Raw genomic sequence first — 25,577 nt, 5'->3', positions numbered from 1 at the left:
CGGAGACCAGGGAGGGCTTGTTCAGATGGGAGAACACGCAGGATGCTGGCAAGGAAGGAGTCGTGGCCTCCAGAGCTGCATGGCTCTTTCATGAGAGATTTTGCTGGTTTCCTATGATGTAAGTGGGGAGGAGGGGTGCAGTTAGAGGGGAGCAGAGTCTATGCTCCTTACAAACAAACCCTGCTGCTAGAGGCAGCCAGCATCAAGCAAGATGTCCCCTGTTCCTAGGGTTCCCCAGGCATGCCAATGTTGGGGAGATGTAACACATAGAGTAGGCATAGAGCAGTTGGTGGCTTTCAACTATATCGTAAGATGGGGGCTACGGAAGTGCTCGTGTTAATGTGAGGTCCAGGTGGAGGGAGTCATCAGATCCCTCGAGCACTGTGGGCCCCACTTCTTACCTGCACTGTCATTTCAGTACCAGTAGGTCAGGTGACTACTGCCTTTGGTTCCCAGTGACTGGCCCATTTGTCACCCAGACGCCAGGATGTAAGGCGTGCTCACAGCCCATAGGACTGCAGTTTGTGAAGACCTGGAGGAGATAGCAAGGGATCCTGCCAGGGCAAATGTCCCAGTGCCCTCCGGAGGAAGCCCATGATCTGTGATGTGGCAAAAGGGTGCTCCATTGCCTTGCCCTTCTCCCCATCCATCTCCTGCTCCTCCTGCCACACGGGCTATTTGCTCCCCTGCTCTGTGGTCTGTCCTGGCAGGTCTGTGCTTATCCCCCCCAATACAGCGTGGCTGTCCCTTACTCTGTGAAGTCCCCTGCTCCTCCTGCTGTGCTCCCTGCCCCTCCCACTGTGCCCCCTTACCCATAAGCCCCTCCCATGGGATTTGCTACCCTCGGCCCATGCCCGCCCTGGCTTGGAGCTGCCTGAAGCCAAGGTGACCTGTGCTAGGTCTGGTGCAGGCCTAGCTCAGGTGCAGAGCAGTACCTGGGGAGCTGGATGCTGGCTTTTTGGGCCTGAGGCTCATCCCTACTGATGAGGACACTTCATCAGAGCCTGCCCAACCTGGAAGGAACCAGGCTCTCCAATTGCAGTTAGTAAAGGGACACTAAGGACACCTGAAATGGTCTCAGCCTCAGCCCACGTCTCCCTTCTCTGCACTAAATATATTACTTTTTAAATTAATATATTAACTTAGAAATTTTTTTCAGAGATCTGAAGGTGACTTGCTTCTGACCTGGCCCTGCACTTTCTTTGAGTCAGACCTCCCACCAGCCTAGCCTGTCTTTCTGAAAGCCTGAGGCCTAGGGGGAAGCAGGATTGGGAGCTGAATGGGGAGGGTGAATAAGAGGCCCAGGCAGAGCCCAGTGGAGGGTCCTGGAGGCACAGTGAGAAGGGATTTGACATCCTCAGAGACCAGGACCCAGCTCCTTCCTTCCTGGAGTGAGATGATAGCTGCCTCAGCTTGCGGACAGAAATAGTCTAGCTGATGAAAATAAAGTCAGATTCCTGAAGGGATAAAGGGCCGCTCGCAGGAAAACGCAAACACTATTTCGTCAAGAACCATATCCCGCAGAGCCTGTCCTTTAAAAAGCAGCCGCAGCCGATTATTAAACTGTAGCTGTATTTTCCTGGCACCCTCCCAAGCCTCCCTCCGCAGCCCACCCGATCTCCCGGCCTGCTGTGGCACCGCCTCGGGGACTTTCAGTTGTGTGACGGGTGTCTCCTTGGAGAAGCTCCTGCAAGGGCGTGGGGGTGAGGAGGGCACATCAACAGAAGAGTGCCGACTCCACGCCTGTGCAAGTACTGGCAACCACGTCCCAGCACATCTCAAACTTGAATTCTGAAAAATCTAAATCATGCCTGGTTTTGACATTTAAAAAACAAACGAGTGAAAACCTCTGAATCGGGCCTCTGGCCATTTAGTGCATCCCAGCCCAGCGCTACGTTGTGGTCAATGTGCTTGCTTCGTAGGAACCAAAGTTGTGCCCGGTGCTGCTGTCTTCCAAGTGGTTATCCTACTGAAGCTGTGGGTCACTTGAGAAGTCAACAGATTCTTTCTTACTTAGCTGTGGGCCATGGAATTGGAGGTAGATTCACAGACAGGTGGAGTGGGGAAGGTCTTGGCATTATGGGGTCCGGTCTCCCCATTCCATAAACTGGGAAGCAGAGCCCAATGGGAGTAGCCTTGTCCAAATTCTCAGTCACAGCCAAGCTGGCTGCCAGGGCTCACTGGCCAGGGCTCTGTGACGTATACCCTGGTCTCCTGTATCTCTGTCAGCCTCACTTTCCTCTTATATAAAATGGGAATAGCAAGCCAGCCTTCTGTTTTTGCAGTCGTGAGAATCAATAAAGGCTCTTCCTTTTTTTAAGTGAAAGCACTTTTCTAAGATAGCAGCTGCTGTTTCTATGATAAAGAGTCTTCCACTAGGAGCAGATCTCTGAAATACAGCTGCGGGAGTTAAAAAATCACCCCCTGCTTTGCAGAGGCAACCAAAATCATTTGGTCTGGCCCTGCAGACCCTGAAACTGAGGCCTCAGGAGCAGGATGGGGCCTCTTCAGTAAGCCCTCAAAATACAGAGTCTGCCACTCAGCCCCCACATCAGCCACCCGACCAGAATTGCGCCCTGGCGAGCCTACATGGCTGCCAAGCCCTTGCGTAATGGGTGATGAGACTATGGACTTGATTGGAACCATTTAGGAGTGGCCATATGATTAGGCACAGCTGGAAACTTCTCTGCTGCTGCTGCTGCTGCTGCTCTCGAAGAAAGAGAATGGAGGCCAATAATACAGGGCAATTGAAGCTTTTCATGGTGCTGGTCTCCAGAGGGACCATTTAGCACATTAATAATCGATGAGATGCTTCCACCTTATGGATTCGTACGAAAATGGGTGGAGGAGAAGAAAGGGAGTGATATTAAGGGCATACACTACGGGCAAGGGGAGTGGGTGAGAGCACAAGGATGGGGGCCCATGGATGCACCTCCTGACTGTGCCATGATACAGGGAGGCCCAGTTCTGAGAGTGGGTGAGCCTCATGCCTGAGGTGAGGGGAAGGCTGGTAGCTTTTGGTTTGAACACAAATGGGTGGGTGGAAGTAAGGTCCCTCAGAGGGATCCTGAAAGCACCCACCTATCTTCCAGGAGAAGGGGAGACGCTTCTCTGTTGTTACTCATTCACTCATTCCTTCATTCATCCATTAACTCACGCTCATATTTATTTATTCATTTCCTCATTCAACAAGGGCAGCGTCTGCTGTATATGCTCTTAGGCTCTCCCAGACCAGTGCAAATCCCACCGCTCCGTGCTGGCCCCCTGGGCAGGTGGGCATAGCAGAGAGGCAGTTTGATGCAGTAGCCAGAGCAGAGGCCTGGACTCCGGAAGCGCTGGGTTATTGTCCATCCTCTTTCTCTCATTGTTGGCAACGGCTTGGGCCAATAGACAACCTCCTGGAGTCTCGCTGAACTAATCTGTGATATGGGCTAACCAAATCTACCCTTCGGGGATCATTGGAAGCATCAGATAGGACAGGGAAGATGGAGCAGGTGGAAGCACTTTGCAGACTGTAAACCCACTACAGATTAAGGTTGATACTACCATGACTGATGCTTTTGCGATGAGACACACCGGCCAGGTCACCAGCAGGGAACTCCTTGAAAATTTATGTCTCCATTTGTCTCCATATTCAAAGTTGTGTGGAGGAAATGAACTATCACAGACCATGAAGGTGATTCGGAACAGTAAAATTAAAACAGAGAACCTGCCGAAGAGACAAAATAATAAGGTGCTCTTTCTGGTTGAGTTTTCACAGAAGCAGAGGCGAAGAACGGCATGACGCAATCGAATGCCTGGCAGTTCCCAATCTATTCCTGCCGAGGACCCAACCCATATCTCTCCTGTCCATCTGGTGGAAGATTCAATTCAAGGTTCTGACCTCCATTTTTAATTCAAGACCATGGTATCTGAAGTGATATCAGTTCCCAGCGTGTAACTCCAATGGCCTCATTGTTTATGCGCCTTTCACCACCGGCCACCTCAACCCCTTTCTGGAAATATGCGGGGTGTTAATAATTCATTCTAAATAAATAAATCACTCACACTACTTACGGTACAGCTGATGCTGCTAATCAGGGGCAGAACTGCAGGCTACACTGAATTGAGTCTGGAATTTTGAGTTTGGAGGAGTTGAAAAAGTAACTCTCTCCGGGGGGATAGGTGCTCGAGGGGTAAGATACCAACCTAATATGGTTGTTGTGTGGGTGGAAATAAAAAACACGGAGCAGGAAATGTGGACAGAACAGTCCCAGGCAAATGGGGACGAGCTGGTCCCCCTGACCCAGCCCAGAACCCCCGGAGGAGCCTGGCCTCTATGTGCTGTCAGGTGACTGATGTGCTTCAGTGGGCGAGAACCTGCTGGGCGTTCAGAGGCTGAGCCACCCCAGGAGAAGACTGGGTGACTCCTGATGCTAACTGGGGATCCAGACACCAGAGAAGGGCTGGACTGGGCAGTGTTTTCCAAACAGACCCAGTGGAAGGGCCATCAGGTGGGAAAGAGTGAGGATAGTGCTGGCTTAGCACTTAACGATCAGACTCCCAGAGCCACTGGACAGCATCTCCAGGAAAACCTGGGAAGCTGACTTGTTTGTTTTGTTCAAAGGAAAGATTTTATGTTTGTTTATTGTCTTAGTACTGCCATAGTACAAAGGGCAATCTAAAATGGATTGTCTTTCATGTTATTGCCATGTATGGGCTGCGTCCAGATGTGGCCTGGGTAATGCAGAAAGGGGCACTACAATGCCAGACAATAGAATGTGGCCAAGAGCTTGAATCAAGTACTAAACTCATGACCAGCCTATGTGATTCTGGTCAGTAACATACGTGCTCCCACACCAGCCAGAGCCCTGAAAAGGCCTTTACATTGCTCCTTTGTTTAAAAAAACACAACCACATGAATCTGCAGCTAGATTGAGGTGGTGGTTGCGCTATTCTGCAAACATACTGAAAACCATTGACTTGGACACTTCATCTTTTTTCATTGAGAAAGCTTATGTTTTCTTGAGGTGACCTTGGTTTACAACACACGCCATACAGATGTGTCGTCACACCAGGCCCACCACCAAAACACCCCTGGTCCTCCACCATTGTTGGGTCCCCTCTGCCTTTGCTCTCCACACACCAACCCCATGAGCTGGACACTTATTCTCACTTCAAAGATGAAACAACTGAGGCATGGAGAGCTTGAGTGTCTTGTGGATTGCCAGGACTAAGGGGCTCCAGTGTCCACCCTAGCAGCATCAAGTGCACGGCCACTCACACTACCCACTGACTCTTCATGGCAGTGCCAAGGGGAGGAGAGCAGGCATCATCCTAGCTAAGTCAGATTTCTAGGTTTTGTTTTAGTTTAGTTTTTTCTGTTTCTTTGTTTTGTTTCTTTATATTCTACCTATGAAGGGAATCATCTGGTATTTGTCTTTCTCCTTCTGCCTTATCTCACTTAGCATAATCCCCTCCAGTTCCATCCATGTTGTCTCAAGACTTCATCTTTTTTTGTAATAGTTAAATAGTATTCTGTTGTGTGTGTAGACCACAGCTTCTTTATCTCACCTGTCCTTGACAATTAGGTTGTTTCCATAACTTGGCTATGGTAAACAGTGCCGCAGTCAACAGTTCATAAATCTCTTGAAAACCCGAAAGCTACAGGCGCATTACTAGAATCTCATTCAGTCATTAGTAACTACCCAGTTTGTAATTATATCATATGAAAATGTCTCCCGGGATTTGGCCTCTCAAGTTTGCAGGCTTTCATTTGCCCCTACCAGGTTCCAGAAGCAGGAGTGGCTGCTGACTTTGAGGCTATTCAGACTCTGGAGTCAGCATAGGAAACATCTACTAAATCAGGCCTGGGATCTACTTCCCAGATGTCAGAGTGAATGTGCAGATGTGGTTGGTGTTTTTGCTAACTCTGGACATCCCTGCGGTCAACCTCAGGGATCTCGATGACTGTGTGGCCCGGAGCACATAGAAGGGATCTGTGGCTCCAAATAAGGAACAAAGGTGTTGGATCAAGGTGAGGACACCTCATTTCCCATCCTGGCCCCGCCGTCTCCCAGCTGGGTGGCTTTACACCACCCTCTTGGGAGTCTGTGCATAATTCCTATGCATAATTGGGAGTCTCATCATAATTCCTCTACCTGCTAGCAGTCAGCTGCCTATGAAAGGTAAAAGTAGGAGAGGGGCAGAGATGTGGCACCAGCATCTCTGTTAGTCCCCACTTTGTTCACTCCCTCATACTCAGCGCTAGGGCCTGCTCGCTGCAACTCGGGTGCCTGTGCCCAAGCTGTTCCACAGCAGGTGCCTGCTGTTCCCTCCTCACCTGGCCAAGTGCCCTGTATTTTCTGATGTTCAGTTAACATGTTATCTTCTCCAGGAAGCTTCTCCAGTCTTTCCCCAGCCTGCTCCCCAGCAGGAGGAGATTCACTCCCCCCACCCCATTACAAGTTCTTCACTCAGTTCACCTCTGCCCTCTGCAATATATGACAGTCTCTGATGAGATTACCCATCACCCTGGAAACTCGTTCCGGACAGTCCTTTCCTGCCTGAGTCTTTTCTGAATCCCCAGGATCCTCCCACAGATTCTGGCACTGAGTAGGTCCTCACATGTCGTTAATGGACACATCTGGATGGTCCGGAATAAAAAACAGCTCACAGTACAACTGGCCTACATTTCTGTGGTCTTGGCTGGTTGGCGCTAAACACTGCACATAATCAATGAATTCATTTATTCCACACACCAGCCCCATGAGCTGGACACTTATTCTCACTTCAAAAATGAAACAACTGAGGCATGGAGAGCTTGAGTGTCTTGTGGATTGCCAGGACTAAGGGGCTCCAGTGTCCATGCTAGCAGCGTCAAGTGCACGGCCACTCACACTACCCACTGACTCTTCATGGCAGTGCCGAGGGGAGGAGAGAGCAGGCATCATCTTAGCTAAGTCCATTTTCAGAATGACTATAAGATGCAAAGGGAGCAAAGACTTGCCCTGCTTCCTGCTTTGAGCAGACCGCTGACTGAGATCTTCCCGCCTCACACACATGCAGGCACATGCATGGGCACATGCACACACACATACAATTTTAAAGTGGTTACTCAACCTGTAACTTGTATATATATATAAAAAAATGGTTCCCTTGAACTCAGAAAATAGATGAACTGGCTGTTGGTGAAAATCAATGACTATGCTAAGTATTTCAAGCATCTAGTACTATAGTTCTGTTCAGGGGTTTGATAACAAATGGGTTGATTTTTTTTTAATAGAGCATAGGCTTCTTTGGTTTTGAATTATACAGAAGGCTTTTGCTTTGACTCCATTTACTAAGATTAAATAATTCACTATTTCTGTGATACAGAGGTGGTGCCTTATACAGTGGGAAGTGCCAGGCTTGTGAAAAACAATCCTAGATTAGATGAGTAGTATTTAGATGTTAAGGCCAAATGCCAATATAAGTTTCATTTTCTCAAGTTTCCCAAGTTCCCCATCCAGCTATGACCTAGCACAGGCCTGGTGTTGAAGATGGGTGTTGGCTTTGTGGGTAATTGAGAGCAACTCCCTTCTTTGTCCTGGTGTCTTCTGAAACTCCAGGGGCCATGGAGTAGGGGGCACGTAGAGCCTAGAATAGGGGGCATGTAGAGCCTCAGCTCAGCAAAGCAGCTCTGGCTCAACCCACCAGCCAACGCTTGCAAAGAGGCATTTTCACTCGATTCTCAGTTTAAACACCACTTCTTTGGGAAGCTTTCCCAGCCAGCTCACTGCCTTCAATAGACGCAGCCAAGGCATCCTCTCCCTGCCCTGCAGCGTCATCCTGTGTTCAAGGTCAAGCTGCTTGCCTGACGACTGTCAGCTAATGGGATGGCACCTCCTTTGTGGCAGTTGGAACCCCACAGTCTAACATATGACCTGGAGCCCAGGAGAACCTCCAGGGATCTTTGGCTTTGTTTTGTTTTGGGTTTTTGCAGTGTCTCCTCTTGTGTAAGCAGCATTATGGTATTTGAGTATATTGGATCCATCATTTACCAGAATCATGATGGGATTCCCAGACCCACAGGGAGTTTGCATTAGTCAGTGTGGTATCTCCTGTGTACTGCTGGTGGCACACCCAGTGACTGTAGAGGAGCCCCAGATGAATATTTTATGTCTCTTTATTTACCTTTACACTGTCTTCTTAGCAAGTGATACTGAATTTCCATTCATGGCATTTAAAGGAAAGGAGGAATCAATATAAAGGAAAATGCTGAAGAATTAATGATACGAGTGGTATATGGATTTGGCAAAATCAAGAAATAGGCAAGTGATGAGGTCTGAGAAATGGGATTGCAGGTTCGTTAGAACCATATTCCAGTCATTTGCAGACATGAGTTTTTCCTGCAGACAGTGTACTAGCTGCCTTCCTGGTGGTCCCATCCTCCCTCCACATTTCCTTTCAATTTTTTATTTTGAAAATTCTAAAGCCAGCAAAAAAAAAAAAAAAAAAAAAAAAAAAAACCCTAGAAGAAAATACCATGCACATCCCATACCCTTCATCTAGATTGGTTACATTTTGCCATGTCTGCTTTCTTCTCCTCTATCCCCCTGCCTACCACCCCTGCTCCTCCCTCTCTCCCCTCCCGACTGCCCTGCACATACACACTCATTTATTTGTTGAGACACTTCACAATAGTTTGTAGACTTGAAGACACTTTACTCAAAATACATTGGTGTGAACCCTCTGAAATCTATTGTAGTCTCTTACATCACTACCATATAGTTATCACCTCTAAAATAGTCACAGTGATGTGATATTATTACTAATATACAGTCCATATTCAAATCTCCCCAGTTGTCCCCCAAATATTCGTTTTCTCCTTTATTGGAGGGTGCAAGGAGGCCATTAAAGAGCCGGCCGGCCAGCACGCAATGCATTTGCTATGCCACGTTTCGTCTGGTGCATTCTCCCTACTTTTCTTCTTTGGCTTTCAGGACATTGGCCTTTTGTGAAAGGCCAAGCCAGTTGTTTTATATGATGCCCACAAGTCTCAAATCTGGCTTTGCTGCATTTCTATACTGTGTTCTTTCCAATGCATTGAGGCAGGAGCCCACGTACTGATGATGCTGAATGTGATCGGTGGGTTATGCTGGAACCTGCTGGGCTCATTCTAAAGTTACCTTTTCTCCTCAGTAATTATTAACTAACCTGTGGGGTGTGGCTTTGAGACCATGTGACCATCCTGGTTCTCCACAATCTCGTACCCACTGGTTTTAGTGTCCATCTGTCCTTGCGTGAGTCTCAATTACATTGTGGCTGCAAAGTGACCATTTTGAATTCTGTTCTTCCTTCTATTTTTAAGTTGGCTTTCTTCTCTGTGGAACTGTTGCCTTTTTTGTCTCTTCCTTCCCTCCTCCACGCCCTCTCTTCCATTGGTTTGCACACTTAATATCTTATGTGTCTGAAACCTGAAATCAGGCATTTTTCCACCTCTTTTGGGTGAGGAATCATACTTGGATCCCAAGATCTGGATGATAGTAGTGCACACTGCTACTGGGGTTCGCCGTTTTTAGATATTTTTCTCCCTGGACTGAGGAGATAACTAAACAAACAAGGACAGTCTATAAGTCATGTGCCTTGGATTCCTCAAAAAGTTAACGCAGAGGGAAACCAGAACAATAGAAAGGCAGGGACTCTTCTCAATGAAAGAGACTGAAAAAACATCACAACTAAATGCAAGGCATGTGGATTACATCCTGAATTCTGAAATTGTAAAGGGCATTTTTGGAAATTGAAGAAATCTGAATGTGGACTGTACATTCGATGATACTGAATTACTATTCATTTTCACAAGTGTGATAATGACACATAATGACATAGGAGAATGACATTCTTAGGAGATGAGTTGCCAACCATTTAGGAGCAGAGTGTCAAAATGTCTCTAAGTTAATTTCAGATGTTTCAAAATCAAAAAACTGCATGTATGTGTGTGTGTTTCTGTGTATACTTATGTGTTTCTGTTCAGATCTCATATATCTTTCGCCTTTTACTTATGTGTATATGAATGTATTTATGAAGATAGAGGAAAATGGATGTGGAAATGGTAAATGGTGAAAGGCATATAGTGTTTTAAGGTAGTGGTGCTTCAATTCTTTTGTTAGCTTGAATATTTTCACAATAAAAAGCTGCAGCTGTGTTGGGGCAGGAGGACCCTTTAGTTGGACCAAAATAAAGATGTATCCAGAAGTCCCTTTACAGTTTTTTCTCATTATATTAGCAACTTAATATACTCTTAAGTCTTTATCTCATTTTTTTGCCTTTTCTTGCTTAATTTTATTTTAAAATATATGCAACTTTTCCATGATTCTATAGTAAAAATTATATAACAAACAGAGAACTCTTGGATCTGATCAAGCTCCCTTCTGTTCTGTTCCATACTGCTCCTATAGATAACTTTTTTTTTATTAGTTTTTCACTTTATCCTTCCAGTGTTTTCTTATTATGAATGTGCATGTATTTATTCCTCTTTCTCCTTGTTACATAAAAGGGAGCATACTACATATGCTACTCAGCGCTTTGTTTTTTTTCACTTAGTTTCCTGGAGCTATTGTTGGTTGTTCTACAAGATAGTCCTTACTCTTCACAGCTGCATAAGCTTCTTTATGTGACATATTCTGGATGGCACAGGCAGCCAGCCCCCTACCGGTGGACATTTGGGTTATTTCCAGCCTTTTGGAATAACCTTGACCACGTGTCATATTATTGCCAGTGTAAGTTGGGTATGAACTTCCAGAAGCGGGATTTCTGGGTCAAAGGGAAAATGCATCTATAATTTTTCTAGAAATCTTTGTTGAATGAATGAGAAAACTAATGAATGATTAAGAAGAGCGGAAAGTAAAAGACTAATATCTAAATGGAGACATAAAACAACTAGACTAAATCTCTTTGTGAAAGAGGCGGGTTTAAATCCCTTCTGGCATTGTTGTCTCAGTTCAGAGATTTTCATTTTCTCCCTCGAAGGGAAGAATTTTTCCTGGGTTTGTAAATTAAAAGTAGAATTACAAAATCATGAAAATTTGGAGCTGAAATAAAAAGTCACCTAGTGCCGTCTGCATATTTTAACAATTGGATCCTGAGATCCAGACAAAGAAGGGGGTCTGTAGAAAGATGAGGAAAACCCAAATTCAATTCAAATCCATCCAGTTCAGTAAGCAGTTTTATCACTTTGTGATAAAATATGCTTATTTTTAGTTCTTACTGAGAATCTGATGTAAATTTGTGAACCAAGAGCCCTCAAGACCCCCATAATGTGACATCTCCTGCTGAGTGCTCTTCACATACATGGATTTTGTTTCACATCTTTTGTGTTATTCCAGGGTATTAAAATCCAGGTATGGTGATAAACTGGATCAGGTGGAGGGTTCACTGGCTGCGTGCCTTCTGGGGAGGATGTGGTCATGTTTGCTGAAGGTGATCTGAAATTACATAACCATGGCCTGGTAGTGTTCTGTTTTGATTCCGAGCAGGCAGCGTGGAGCAGCAAATGAATTTAGCCCAGGCCAGCTGTGGACTTGGGCTGGGAGCCTGGCAAGCCCCTGGTCTTCCCTGGGCCTCAGTGTGTGAAATGAGGAGTGGGAAGAGCCTGAAATGGCAGATAGATGAGTGGCGTTGGTGTCATTACTCTCCCTCCTGTGCTAATTGCAGATATAACTAATTGGTCACCACAAGCTCCTCACTGACTTAATCCACTTCTCTCGGCCGCCACTGTCAGCCCCTGGATGATGTCGCGTAGACTCAAATCTATTTACTGTCTCCAGCTTGGATGGTTGCTTAGGCTCACTGGATAGAACACCAGATGTTCACTTAAATTTGAATTTCAGATAAATAAAGAAGAGCCCTTTCAGACAAGTATGTCCCCAGTACTGCTAAATATTGAAAACCTCATAGGCCTTTCCCACACTTATTTCTCCCTTTTTCTGTGGAATTTCTTTCATGTGAGAGATCCACTCTCTTTTTAGTACTTCTGATAGGGCTTCTCCAGTGTGCAGGTAAGTGTGTAACTCATTGTGTTGTTTAAATTCACATCATGCCTTGATTTTAATGGCAAGTGATAGAGACTTAAATAAGAGACTCTTATTTCTGAGGGCCGTATATTTTGTAAGACTTCCTAACAAATCTGTTTCTCAGCCCTTTTTCTTTGTATATTGCTTTCCCAACTTCGCCAAGTCTTCCACTTGTGTTATTAACTTCTTCAGTATTTTCCTTTAACTTGACTCATCCTTTCACTTAAATGCCATCCATGAAAAAAATCAGTATTATTTACTAAGATAGTAAATAAAGAGAAAATGTACCTATTAAGATATAAAATATTTGTCTGGAGCCCCCCCAAAAGTCATTGGGTGTCCCACCAGCAGGCCATACTACTCTGACTAATGCAAACTCCCTGTAGGTTTGGGAATCCCCTCCATGACCCTGGTATATAATCTCTAAGCAGCTCCTTGAATATTTCCAGTGATGGGAAACTCAGTACTTTGCAAGATTTTGATTCGTTCTTGGAAGCCTCATTTAAAAAAATTTTTTTTTTCATATGACCCATGTTAGCATCCCTCCATCAGTCATTCATGGATCCTTGCTTTACCTCTGAGACCCCACACAGTAAGTTTGCTCCCTTTGCATTTCATTTATTCATTCATTTATTCAACAAATGTTTGTATGCTTCTTATATGACAACTTATGCTTTTATCTTTCAATCTTGTGATGGAAGGAAGGATGCCGTATTGATAGCATGTGATAAGGTCTGAAGAGAGTGAGGATGAGGGTGTTAAGGAAGATTTCTTTAGAGAAAATGAGAGTGAACCTTATATGGTTTGGGAAATAGAAGGGTGGGGTGAGAGGTAGAAAAGGAGGGGGTCTCATAGCCCTTGCCATGCAAGACTTACTTCATACAAAACAGTTTCTCATTCAAGTTCTCACTTTATTTATTTATTTTTTTATTATTTAAATTTTATTTTTATATTCCCCTTACAATTACAACCCTCTTATTATGACCCCAAGCCCTCCTTTCCCCGCCCCCTACCCCCCCATAGAGAGTCTCTGGTTCATAGTTGTTTGTTGATTTTGATATTTTCTTTCATATAGTTATTCTTTTTTCCTGGTCCCTTATTTAGGTTTTCTAGATTCCTGCTATGAGTGAGACCATCCGGTATTTTTCTTTTTCTTTGTGGCTTATTTCGCTGAGCATGATCCCTTCTAGTTCCATCCATGTTGCTGCAAATTGCATGTGTTTATCTTTTTTGAATGCTGAGTAATATTCCATGGTATATATGTACCACATCTTCTTGATCCAGTCATCTATTTTTGGGCATTTGGGTTGTTTCCAAAGCTTAGCTATTGTAAACAGTGCTGCTATAAACATAGGCGTGCAGGTGCTCTTTGGAATTGATGTTTCTGTGTCCTTTGGGTAAATACCTAGGCAAGTTCTCACTTTTTTTGAGGAGACCTGGAGAGTTAGTCAGGATTTAACTCAGGGTGGTTGTTTCCATTTCACCAGTAGGTTAATAGATTGTTGGTAGACTTGCAGCTTATATAGGAGGAGTTGGGTCTTTATGTCCCACAGTCTCATGGCCATGCTCATTTCCTTTTCCCCCAGCAACAGCCCCTTTGGTCCAAGATAACTTCTTCTGCCCCACTGGGAAAAACTTTACCTTCTTGGAAAGCACCTTTGAATCTTTTATTCTCCTTCAAACTTACTTAATTTTCCCAGGACCAACCATGAAACAAATCCCAGGGGTCTGGAGTCCAGCCTTCTGCTGCTCCCTGACTCAACGGTAAACTGAACCCAAAAGCATCCCTTCTTTTGGAGCCCTTGTGATCTAGCCTTCCCAGGCAAGGGGAAGAAACAGGCTGGGACAACTGAAGAACAGCAGGGAGGGCTCTCTGGAGGAGGTGACTGTGAACAGGTATGGAAGGATGAATAGGAGCTAACCCTGAGGAGTCTTGGGGGAGCCAACACATGGAAATGCTGCATCCTCTCCCACTGCAAGCTTCATGCTGGGCCCCAGCACACCTTTCCCCCCATAGATGTGATTTCAACCTATCGACTAATTAGAAGTGCTAAATTGACATGAGGAGACATGATTTTTGCAGTGTGGTAATTAAAAGGCAGTTGGCTTCACAGCTGTGATCACACGAGAATGATTCTTACCCCTAAAGACATCAGCTGAAAGCAAAGTGCAAAGGAGCTGAGGAAACCAAAGAGGTTTCTAATATAATTTGTTAATTTCCTGCATTTGTCACCTGCACAGCTGTGAGGGGAAAAAGGAACATTTTACCAAAAGTTTAAGAGAAAATTAAAGACATACATTCTGATTACATACAATTAGACAAGCAATATGATCATTTTTTTTTAAATTTACAAGCCAGTTTAAAATCACTAGAGTAGGATTTAGAAGATCTAATTTAGAATTATGTCTCAGTATGGTGGCAGCCACATTAGAATGAGCAAACCCTTTCACTCACTGAGGCTTCTCATCTGTAAAATGGGTGTACTTTTCTTCACACTGGCCTCTGGGTTGATGTGTTAAGGGGAAGGGCTCTAAGTTAAAAGACCTTTCATAATTGTGAAGAACATCCAATTCCCATAATGTCTAGTCTAGCAGTTGTATCTGACGTTAGCCATCATCCATCGGGTGTCTGTGTCATTCCTATCCCCACAATAAACCTGAGAGGGGGTGTCATGCTGATTTACAGAAGCGACCACTTTCTAAGGTGAAGTAGTGCATGTAAACCCAGCCTGTCCAAGATTAAACCTGAAATTCCTACTGAGAACCATACTACTTTCTCAGCACTGGGTTGTTTTTGCTGTTTCTCTATTTTACTCCCATTTTTTTAACTTGAAAAATGAGAAAAAGAATTTGAAGAAGTAATATTTGTTGTTCCCACCTTCTTCACATAAAACAATGATAGAAATGTTGAGGAGGGGAGTTGAAATGTTGAAAAGGAAACAAAAATCACAGAATGCCACACAGCACCCCCCGAAATTTGTATCTTAAAGAGCACAAAATTAAATTTCTTTACAATTTACTATTTGCAAATAAATAAAAGCAATTTCATAAACTGGGTGATAGGCAATTGGATATTAGCTTTGTTATTACTCAAACTGAACATTCATATTTCATGCACTTATAAATGTAGTTTATGTTTTATGATAAAAGTTTGAAGAGAAAAATGTGAAGTGGTCAGCGCCACTTAAAACATCAAATGTGTATGAGTTTTGTTTCATCTAATTAAACTGCATCATCTTATGGAATCAAAAGCATAATAGGCCACAAATGTTGTATTATTGTTTTCTTTCTATTAAGCAAACCCTATTTTTTCTTCTCCATGTTCAAAAATTGCTCCAGTTGCTTTCTCATCTTATACCCAGGTGCCTCCCTAAGAAACAACCTTACACATTGAAGGAAGAACTGCATTCCAAGAACAAAAGTCCCAAATTCAGGCCCTAGCCTTGCCTCTAGCTAGCTAACTTGTGACTTTGAACAAGTTACTTAACCTCTCCGAGCTTTAGTTTCCTCATTTACAAAATGAGGATAATAAATTCTACCTATATCATGGGTATTAATGAAGATCAAAGTTAGATTAAATAGCTAAATGTGACTAGACTAAATAGATTAATTGTAAATTCTAGAAGTTGTTAATCACAGAGAAAAAGCATTTACAGTCTTTGGAATAAGCAAAATGAAGTAAAGTTAGCCTCCCTGCTCTGCCAGTTGTTTGCTATGTGACCACTTGTAAGTGACTTAACCTCTCTGAACCTCAGTCTCCTCATCTGAAAAATGCTGATCATAATAGTGTCTACCTCATAGTGTTGTTTTGTAGGCTAAATGAGAATTCAAATGCCAAGCCCCTGCGGAATGCTTGGCCCCCACTGATGCTCATTTTGCAGTAATTTTAAGGAGTCAAAATATCTGAGCTCAAATCCCAGCCCGGCATCATCCTAGATGGGATCTCAGACTTGTCTCTCTCTGAACCTCAGTTTCCTTATGAGAAAACAAAGCAAAAGCAATATGCCTTTCCTGCCTCCCTCACAAATTACTGTGAGTTCCCATGTAAGATTATGACCGTGGAAGTGGGTGGTAAAAGCTGAACTACTGTGCACTTTGTGGAGTGAGTAAAAACTCATCAACAGGAAGGAGAGATGATTGTTGCCCAATGGGTGGCCTCTCTCTGACCAAACAATTTCAAGTCTTAGAGAAAGTCCACACAGGAGGCCCCCGCGGACCTTTTGTGGGAGTGGGGCTCCCCAAGTGCCAGGCATTCATTTTCCCTGGTTAACTCAGGGAAATGGCTTTGCAGCCATTCCTCATCACATTAATCTCACGGGCATCTATGTTGAAACACTTTGTGTCCAAACAGTTTTTCTCCAGGGCTCGGGCACAACAGTGACCTGGCACAGACCTGAAGTGGACCCGGGTTCCCAACGCAAACGGCCCGGTGCCTTTGTATACATCCTGGCACTGGCCACAAACAGGGTTTTGTCAGCAGCTTCCTGAGAAAGTTGTGTTCTATTCATCTTGGCTGAAAGGAACCCTAGATGACAAATACCTCCCTCATTTAATTACAGAAACAGTCAGCAAACCCATGGAAAAAGATTAAACCGAACAGAGAAAAGAGCAAGCCTCAATCATTTTCTCCTCCCTCTGCATCTGGCCCGTTTCTCACCTAGGATTTAGCAGCTAAGACCACTTTTGGTTATACTTGACACCTGAAAAATGGCTTATTTCTGCAAAAATGTTAAACTCAGGTGCCCCAAACCAGGTAGAATGAATTGTATATAGGCGAGAATTCATCAGTGGCTGGGAATTTAATAAAGATCCTGAAGTTGGGAGGTATATTTACATTTTTCATGCAGGCTTATGTCTGCAAAGAGGAGTGAGACACAATGGCAATTATCTGAATAAATCAGATCAAATGAAACACACACCCACACAAAACTAACAAACTCCTAAATCATTTTCTCCTCAATTGTTGAAGAGAGAAGCACAGGATTTTGTGGTTACAAGGAACCTTTGAAATCTTGAGTCAATCGATCATTTTCTGAGATGAGAAAGACACCTACAAAGAGGAAATGATTTGCCCTTGTTCTCACAGTCAGAGAGATAGGGTTGAACTAGCTTCCTAAAGAGCCTTGTAGTTGCCTTAGCTCCCCACTTCTCTCTGCCTGTGGGGGCTTCATGTTAAAAGTGATTCATGATTCAATGTGCAGCCTTTAAACTCTCATACCACATCTCGTGGTGGGCTGGAGCCTCCCACCTGGAGAGAGATGCTGATGACTCTCCTTCCACCCCACTCTGCTGGTTTAGGGTGTCTCCCCCAGAATCACCCAAGACCAACCATGCCCACCTCAGAAACTTGCTATGTTGGAGAGACTGCAGAAACCTTGCAATAAGCCATCTCCTGCCTGTTGATTTGTGGGTCTCAGAAGAAGGAACATACCCTCAATCATTGACCCTTCTCCTTTGCGCTCACCGCCTGGGGCAGGCTACAGAGAGAGACCTGGATATTAAGTCCAAAGAACAGTTCCATACTGATCTTGCCAGCTTTCTGGGCCACAGTTTCTTCAGCTATAAATAGACGGCAATCCCTGCCTCAAAGAACCTAGGGTCTCCAAGACTCCTGACATACCAAATATTTGGAAACTGTAAGTGGGTTCTTTAAGTAGGTGAGGCTGGACTGAGGCAAACCTCCTATACTTTGCCTCTTGGCACTCAGAACCTTGTCTCATAAGGTAACAATTACCCTGGAAAATAATAGGCAGGCATTTTCTTTTCTCCAGTTTGAGTTAGAGACCCCACAATTTGAGTTAGAGACTTCTACCAATCAGAAAATTGGACAACTATGCCTCTACTCAACAGTTGCTGAGCTTTTAAGAAACCAAGATTTTGTCTCCTCTTCCTTCTCGTCTGTCTTTCTAAATTCAAACAGGGCTATAAATTCCTTGGAAATGTTGTCTAGGAAATGAGCAGGAGGACACTAGGAGTGTATTGCATTCTGGGAAGCAGAAGTCTCCCAAGTAAAGTTTTTTGGGCAAGAAAGGAAAATCCTGGCAGCAGTGTATGATGGAAATGTACTGTGACGATCCAGAATATCAGAAAATCAGGCACCGAGGGGAAAGATGTTACCTTATTAATGTACACCTGCATAAATTTAGATACTTCTAAACACCAAAAACTGTGCTCAAATACTTGTTCCCCAATTTTATGAGAAAAATACTCAATTTTAGTTTGAACAGATAGAAAGCAGAGCCAAGGGCAGTTCACATATTATATCTTTTGATAAACCATGTCTGAAAAGACCTGCTTTGATTTTGAAGATGAGTATATTCAAAATATCTAACATTCAGCCTTGGTAAAAATGTTACAAGAATAATCAAAGTAGCACAATACCCAGAAGCAGAGGAAGAGTCTATTTCTGAAAATGAACTACTATAGGATAAAGAAGAAAACTTTAGAAAGATGCTTGGCATCCTCAATCATAAGGAAAAAAAAAAAACCCATGGTCTCCATAAAATAACCTGAAATAGAGGATGAGTACAAAGGATATGATCATAAAAATTTCCTAGGAAACCAAAAATGTCAATAGCACAACAAAAATATGTTGGAGACAGTAAAACTTAAAACCTAGCTATTGAGGCCAACAGGCATATGAAAAAATGTTCAACATCACTTGTAATCAGGGAAATGCAAATCAAAACTACCATGAGATACCATCTTACACCAGCGAGAATGGCACATATTAAAAAAACTAGCAACAACAAATGTTGGCAAGGATGTGGAGAAAAAGGAACTCTCCTGCACTGCTGATGGGAGTGCAAACTGGTCCAACCACTAGGGACAGCTGTGTGGAGATTCCTTGACCTACTAAACATAGAGCTTCCATATGATCCAGCAATTCCACTCCTAGGTATTTACCCAAATGACACAGAAACATTAATTCCAAAGGGCACCTGCACGCCTATGTTTATAGCAGCACTATTTACAATAGCTAAGCTTTGGAAACAACCCAAATGCCCAAAAAATAGACGACTGGATCAAGAAGATGTGGTACATATACACAATGGAATATTACTCAGCATTCAAAAAAGATAAACACATGCAATTTGCAACAACATGGATGGAACTAGAAGGGATCATGCTCAGCGAAATAAGTCAGAAAGAAAAAGAAAAATACCGGATGGTCTCACTCATAGCAGGAATTTAGAAAACCTAAATAAGGGGACAGGAAAAAAACTAATCAATACAAAGTAAAAATCAAAATCAACAAGCAACTATGGACCAGAGACACACTGCAGGGGTGGGGGCGGGGAGAAGAAGGACTAGGGTCAAAACAAGGGAGGGGGCAATTGGATGGGGAATATAACCAAAATGAAAATGCATACATTGTGCAAAAATGAAAAATGATGTAAGAATTATATAAAATAAAATATTAAAAAAAGTTAATATTAAATTGAAAAAAACAACCTAGCCATTGAGAAGAAAGTCAAAAAATTCATAGAAGAAAGAACCTGGCTAACATACTTATGTACATTACCTAAGACATGGAAGCAGCCTAAATGTCCTCCGATGGAAGATTGGATCAAGAAGATGTCATATATCCACATCATGAGTATTACATATAATCATAAGAAAGGGTGAGATGCAGCCACTTTCAGCAAAGTGGAAGGGATTTGAGGGAATTATGTGTAGCAAAGTAAATCAGTATGATAAAAGCAAACACTGGACATTTACATAGCAGACAGTTCGATAATGTAAAACAGTTTTAAAAACCAGTGGACATCAATAAACATTCTGAGAGCTCTGAAGTTAAGAGGGAGAAGGTAGGGAAAGGGACGGGGGCGGTGTAAGTAATGCTGTGGGGGGGGGCGTGGAATTAAAAAAAAAACTAATAAAAATATAAATTTAAAAGATTTTCACAAAAGTTTATTTTTGAGATTTGTGAACTTGACACAGTTTCATATGCTCTCTTCTGGTTGAAAACATTTAATTTGACGGATGATCTTAAGTGACCGGTGTTGTTTAGAACACATTAACTATTTATTTAAATGTTCCATGATGTTCACCAAAATAGTCCTTGAAATAAGAAGGGAAAGCTGACTCATGTGGGTTTTATAAATTGTGATGTGCCCTTGATTTAAAAAAAAGCACTACAAATAGCAGAACTGATTAATTTTAGCACACATATTTGACTGTTTAATGAGGAAGCATTAAAAAATACAAATAACAGGAGTATCAGAGGGATGGCAGGTAAATGCATACAGAAATAATGGGTTTCAACATTATTATCAAGCAAGAGATATAAAACAATAAGCAGCAAAATGACAAGGGAGTTTATTTTACCTCAGTAAATATTTTAATGCTCAGTTCACTCAAGGATTATCTGCTAAGCGTCTGCTATTTGAATTAGGCAAAGGTATGTATGTATATATTGCTGAAAGTTAGAGATATAATTGCCATGAGCATTTCTACTCAAAACAATGTAAAATCAGTATATAAAGCAAAAACTGTTGAAATACACAAGAAAATTGTCAGAGGTGATAGAGAAAAATTTAACAAACTGCTCCATTCTTGATCGATCAAGTAAACAAAAATACAAAGCATGTGGTAATATACATGGGTAGTATAAATAGGTAGTTTGATTATCTCTCTTATGCATAAGAACGGAATTTTCACAAAACTTGATTACATAATAGGCCTCAAAAAAAGTCTAAATTAACTTCCAGACCAGACACTGTACATGCCAAATTCACAAAAACAATGCAATAAAACTAAACATGATAACAATCCTATAAAATAAATTCAGAACAATTCCCTGAAATGATTCCTTGGTTAGGGATTAACTCCATGCCTCAACCACAGTCTGTTTAGAAATGAACTCCACCTCAGGAATCCCAAAAGAGCTGGGTCTTTGAGTTGGGGCCCTAGTACTTCCAAACAGATGCAGGTGCCTGGGAACTATGCTGGGGAATGAAGCCTGGCAAGGCAGAGAGCCAGGTGGGCAGCCAGCAGGGACAGAGGAAGAGCTCTGGTGTCAGAGTCCTTGGGACCTTGATTGAGACCTGCTTTTACCTTTCATAGGCTCTGGTGGATATCTCCATATCTCACTGTTTTGGGGCCTCAATCTGCTTATTCAAAACTATCGATGCTGAACTGTATCAGTGGCTTTCAATCCTCACTGGGCATTATAATTGCCTGGCAAGTTTTAAAATAACATTGATACATGTACTCCGTGCTCAAAGACTCTGATTCTGTTGGTTTGGAGGGGGACCAAGTCATCAATATTTTTGAAAATCTCCCCAAGTGATTGTAATGTGCAGCCATGGTAGGGAACCCCAGAATTCGATGCTTTCTCAGGTCCCTTCAGCTCTGAAGATCAGCGGCGCAACCAGGCACCTGCAGCCTTGCAAATGGAAGGAAGGTTAGGAAGCTAGAACAGAACAGTGATGCAGAGCAATCTAATCAAAGTGTGTATTATCTCAAATGGTGCAGAAAATGTCAGTGCCAGTTAATATTTTGCACCCAACATGATTTAAACCTGGGGCATATATTGTACTCCAAGCCCATTGTAGACACAATGGACCATTTATTCACTGAACAGTAACCACTGTAATTACCTACAGGGCAAACATACGAAGTTGTTCAAGCAACAATTAATTGTGGACCTGGAACTAATGGGACAATAATGGCAAAGTATCAACCGGAGTGTGATTCAGAAATCACATCAGAAAACCAATATTTTCCAAATTGTATTAGATAAGCATTTTTTGGGATGTGATAGCACATATACCATCCCAGGTCCTGAAATAGTTGCTCCCTGATTTTTCTAGTAACTCCCTCTTGCACTGGTGATGATAAACGTTTGAAGTGTTGTTTTAATTTAATTTTTATTTTTTTAATTTTTTAAGATTTATTTATTTATACAAGCACTGGGTACAGTCAGAAGCGCGGGAGGGTGAGAGAATTCACCAAAGCCAGCGTGGAGAACAGAACAGAAAGACTGACGAAATACACTGCTGAGGGGAGCAGTGGGCGGCAGGAGAGGTCTGCTCGACATGTTGGACCCTCGTCCGGCGGCCGGGGATCGAACCGGCGCAGCAGAGGCTGAGGGCAGCTTTGCAACGCAGCGCTCAACCGCGGTGCCACTAGGGAGGCCCTGTTTTAATTTTAAGAGAAGAGTTACAGATGCTAAATTTGAGGAGACTGAAGAGAGCTCCCCTTTCTCACTCATTGAGGACCCCAACTTGTTTGGGTTGTAGGATCCCCTCTGTGAGTCTGCTGGAAGCCATGGATCCTCTTTTCAAAAAAATGCTGGTGTCTATATACAAGTACACACCCACACAAACTTTCTCATATATAGTTTTCAGAGAGTTCACAGGTGTCTTGCATCCATCTGTGTTCTCACTAGGTTGTGGTCCAGCCCACACTTGCAAACCTCCAAACACAGGATCTCACTGTTCCCAACAGCTTGTCCTTTGCTAGACAACTCCAAGTACAAGTGTTTGTCCAGTTGGGATTTTCCTCTCAGCAGATTCTTCCCATTGGTCCTTCTTCTATCCAAGGTTTTTATTTATTTTTTTAAAGATTTATTTATTTATGCATACAAGAACTGGGGTACAGGCCAGAGTTGTGGGGGTTGAGAGGAATCACCAGAGACAGAGTGGGGAACAAAACAGGAGGAATGACTGAAATACACTGCTGAGGGGAGCGGTGGGCGAGACAAGAGATGTCTGCTGCGCCATGTGGGTTGCTCCCTGGCTGGGGATCGAACTCGTGCTGCAGTGGCTGCGGTGAGTTTCATAGGTTGCGTCTTAACCCCTTGAGTCACCAGGGAGGCCCTATCCAGAGTTTTTAAACAACCATTCTACTCTTGATCTTTGCCAGTCTTGGGATTTCCCCATCTCTGTGGGGATCTTAGAAATTGGTGCCTATAGGTGCTCTCTAACTCCACTGACAATTGAGGGGCTGTTGTGTGCTCAGCACTGGGCTGCTGTGTGGAGGCTGCCCACCTTCTGAGTCAGAACAGGGGAAGATCTTCACTTCTCTGTTCTCCTAAAATCTTGTGGGGAGCAGAGGAACACATCCTCAGTTGGTAGGAGGGGGAGTGAAGCATCTTCAACTGGGGCCTGAAGGTGCCAGGATGTTATTTCTCTGGATGCTGAAATTAGTCTGGGGTGTATTAGGTCCAGAGCTGCTGTATGGGACAAGTCAGGGTTTGGGGAGAAAGCCAGTGACAGCAAAGTTTGAGTTTGCTTCAGCCATGTCCTGTTTGGATCAAAGATTTAAATAAAACAAATGAAGGAAGGAAAGAAAGAAGGCAAGGCAGAAGGGGAGTTGGGAGGAAGGACTGGAGGGAAAGAGGAACTGAGGGAAGGAGGGAGACTGACTAGAAGAAACCAAGGAGGAATTCTTTTATAATCTCAGCATGGGAAAGCGCTTCTAAATATGACGCAAAACCTGAGGACAAAGAAGGGGTGGGGGAAGGAATATACTCAACCACATTAAAGAAAAAAAAAAAAGACCTTCTATATGGCAAGAGACCATAAGATAGAAAAAGCATAAATTGGGGGAAATCAGCAAGTTACACGCTGAGGGTTAATTTCCATTATATAAAAAGATCCTTCTACAACTGATAAGAAAAAGACTGAATATCAAATTGGAAAACAGGCAAAGGATGTGAATTGTTTCCAGAAAGAAATTGCAAATAGCTTTTAAACATAGGAAGACACATTCAGCCTCACTCATCGCTAGATGATTGCAAATTAGAACTACAAGATACCTTTTTCAAGATCAAAAGTTTCTTAACCACCGTCTGTGGATGAAGCAAGGAGGGGAAGGGCCAGCAGACTTCAGAGGAAATGTTAGGGAAGGAGTAGCATTTAAACAGGACCTTGAAGGACAGGTAATTAAAATCCAATTTAGCATCTTACTGGCACTTAAAAGAAAAAGAAGACATAATAAAGGGAAAGAGAGACAGATGCGACCACTGAGTGTAAATTAAACTACACTCTCAGAAAATGTAAAAACGAACAAATTGAGGATTTGTAGCCCCTGTAATAGCCTGAGTTGGAATGTCATACATATGAGAAGTCTTCATCAAACTCAATAAGAAAATCATTAAACTCAAAAAATAAACAGGAGGTGAAAAAAGCAACTACTAAAATAGGGCTTATGACTAGTTAATGACCACATGGAAGACGGTTCAGCATTCTACAGAACCAATGAAAGCAATATGATTCAGTTTTTCAGAGATAACTCATTATAAGCTTAGAAAAATGTTTTATTTCCCTCTGTTGATAAGGATGTGGTGAAGCTGGCCTTCTAATTATACCAGGCTAGTGGGTGTGTAAATTGATACAATCCTTTTTGGAAATAAGTATCAAGTCTTTAAAAGCTCAGCTCCTTTATCTGAGAAATTTTGTATCAGAGCCTTTATCCTACAGAAATAGCCTGAAAAGGGGGGTAGGAAGGGGTGCTGTGCATAAAGATTCTTGCAGAATAATTGGACAATAATGATAAATTAGAAACTATCCAAATGTCCCCAAACTAGAGATGATTCAGTAAATTATGGTATGTTCATCGGCTGGAATATTGTGTAACTATTAAAATATTTACAAGCATACTTTAACAGGGTCGTTAAATGCTTGTAGGGTAATGCTAAGGGAGGGGGAACAGTTCAATTGTGTGTGCAGAAGATCTCAAGAATCTTTTTTTTAATCACATAGATATAAAAAAAATCTTTTAAGAAGGCACAGAAAAAAGACTAGAAGGAAATACAATGCAACATTAATAGTGTTTCTCTGCTGGGAGAAGTATACCTTATTGGTTCCTTTTTTCCCCCTTTCTCCTTAGTTTGCATTGATTTCAACCTTCTCTTCAATGACAATGTGTTACTTTCACAATCACAGGCTTAAGAATTATCTTCACCTGTGCATTTGTGTACCCCAAGGCAGAATTAAAGCGCTCTTTGCTCTGGAGAAGATCCTGGGTTCACAGCTGGGAGCCCCCCCAGTCAAAGTGCTTTCTCTCTTGTGTTTTTCAGCTTTCCTTTGCTGCCACCACGCCTGTTCTAGCCGATAAGAAAAAATACCCTTATTTCTTTCGGACTGTCCCATCAGATAATGCGGTGAATCCGGCCATCCTGAAGCTGCTGAAGCACTACCAGTGGAAGCGGGTGGGCACGCTGACGCAGGACGTGCAGCGGTTCTCCGAGGTAGGAGGCTGCTGAGTCCAGCCAGCTGAGGCCCTTGCCGATGGTGGCCATGTGGCCTGACTGGGGATGGGTGGTGTCACGGGGCTTGAAAGCTCTCTGGGACTGATGGAGTTTTGTAGAGTTGTGGGTCCTTGGGCTCACTCTGGGAAAGGTGTCACCAGAGCTCTGGTTTCAGCGGCCCGCGGCGAGTTCCCGGCGCGAGTTCCCTGGGCGAGTTTCTCCACGAGACAGAGACATTAGTTTTATTTAAAGAACAGGTTTATTAGGGAAAGGGAAAGAGATCAGTTTGCTAAGAGAGGCCTGCATGGTCGCAGGTGGGCAGCCTTGACAGGTCACAGGCAGGC

General features: G+C 43.2%; 1 protein-coding gene across 1 annotated transcript in view; it reads left to right on the top strand.

The window, feature by feature from the left end:
- The window catches only part of GABBR2 (gamma-aminobutyric acid type B receptor subunit 2), a gene marked incomplete at both ends in the record, with an annotated part of 333,143 nt that overhangs the window by 110,844 nt on the left and 196,722 nt on the right, over window positions 1-25,577 (top strand). The window contains one exon of the mRNA XM_084237329.1: window positions 25,063-25,233. Within this exon, the coding sequence (XP_084093455.1) occupies window positions 25,063-25,233 (171 nt within the window). The remainder of the gene's footprint in view (window positions 1-25,062; window positions 25,234-25,577) is intronic.

Source organism: Talpa europaea (genome assembly GCF_964194135.1).
Source record: "Talpa europaea genome assembly, chromosome: 7".
Classification (NCBI taxonomy): Eukaryota; Metazoa; Chordata; class Mammalia; order Eulipotyphla; family Talpidae; genus Talpa; species Talpa europaea.
This window is presented reverse-complemented; position numbering and strand designations above follow the sequence as displayed.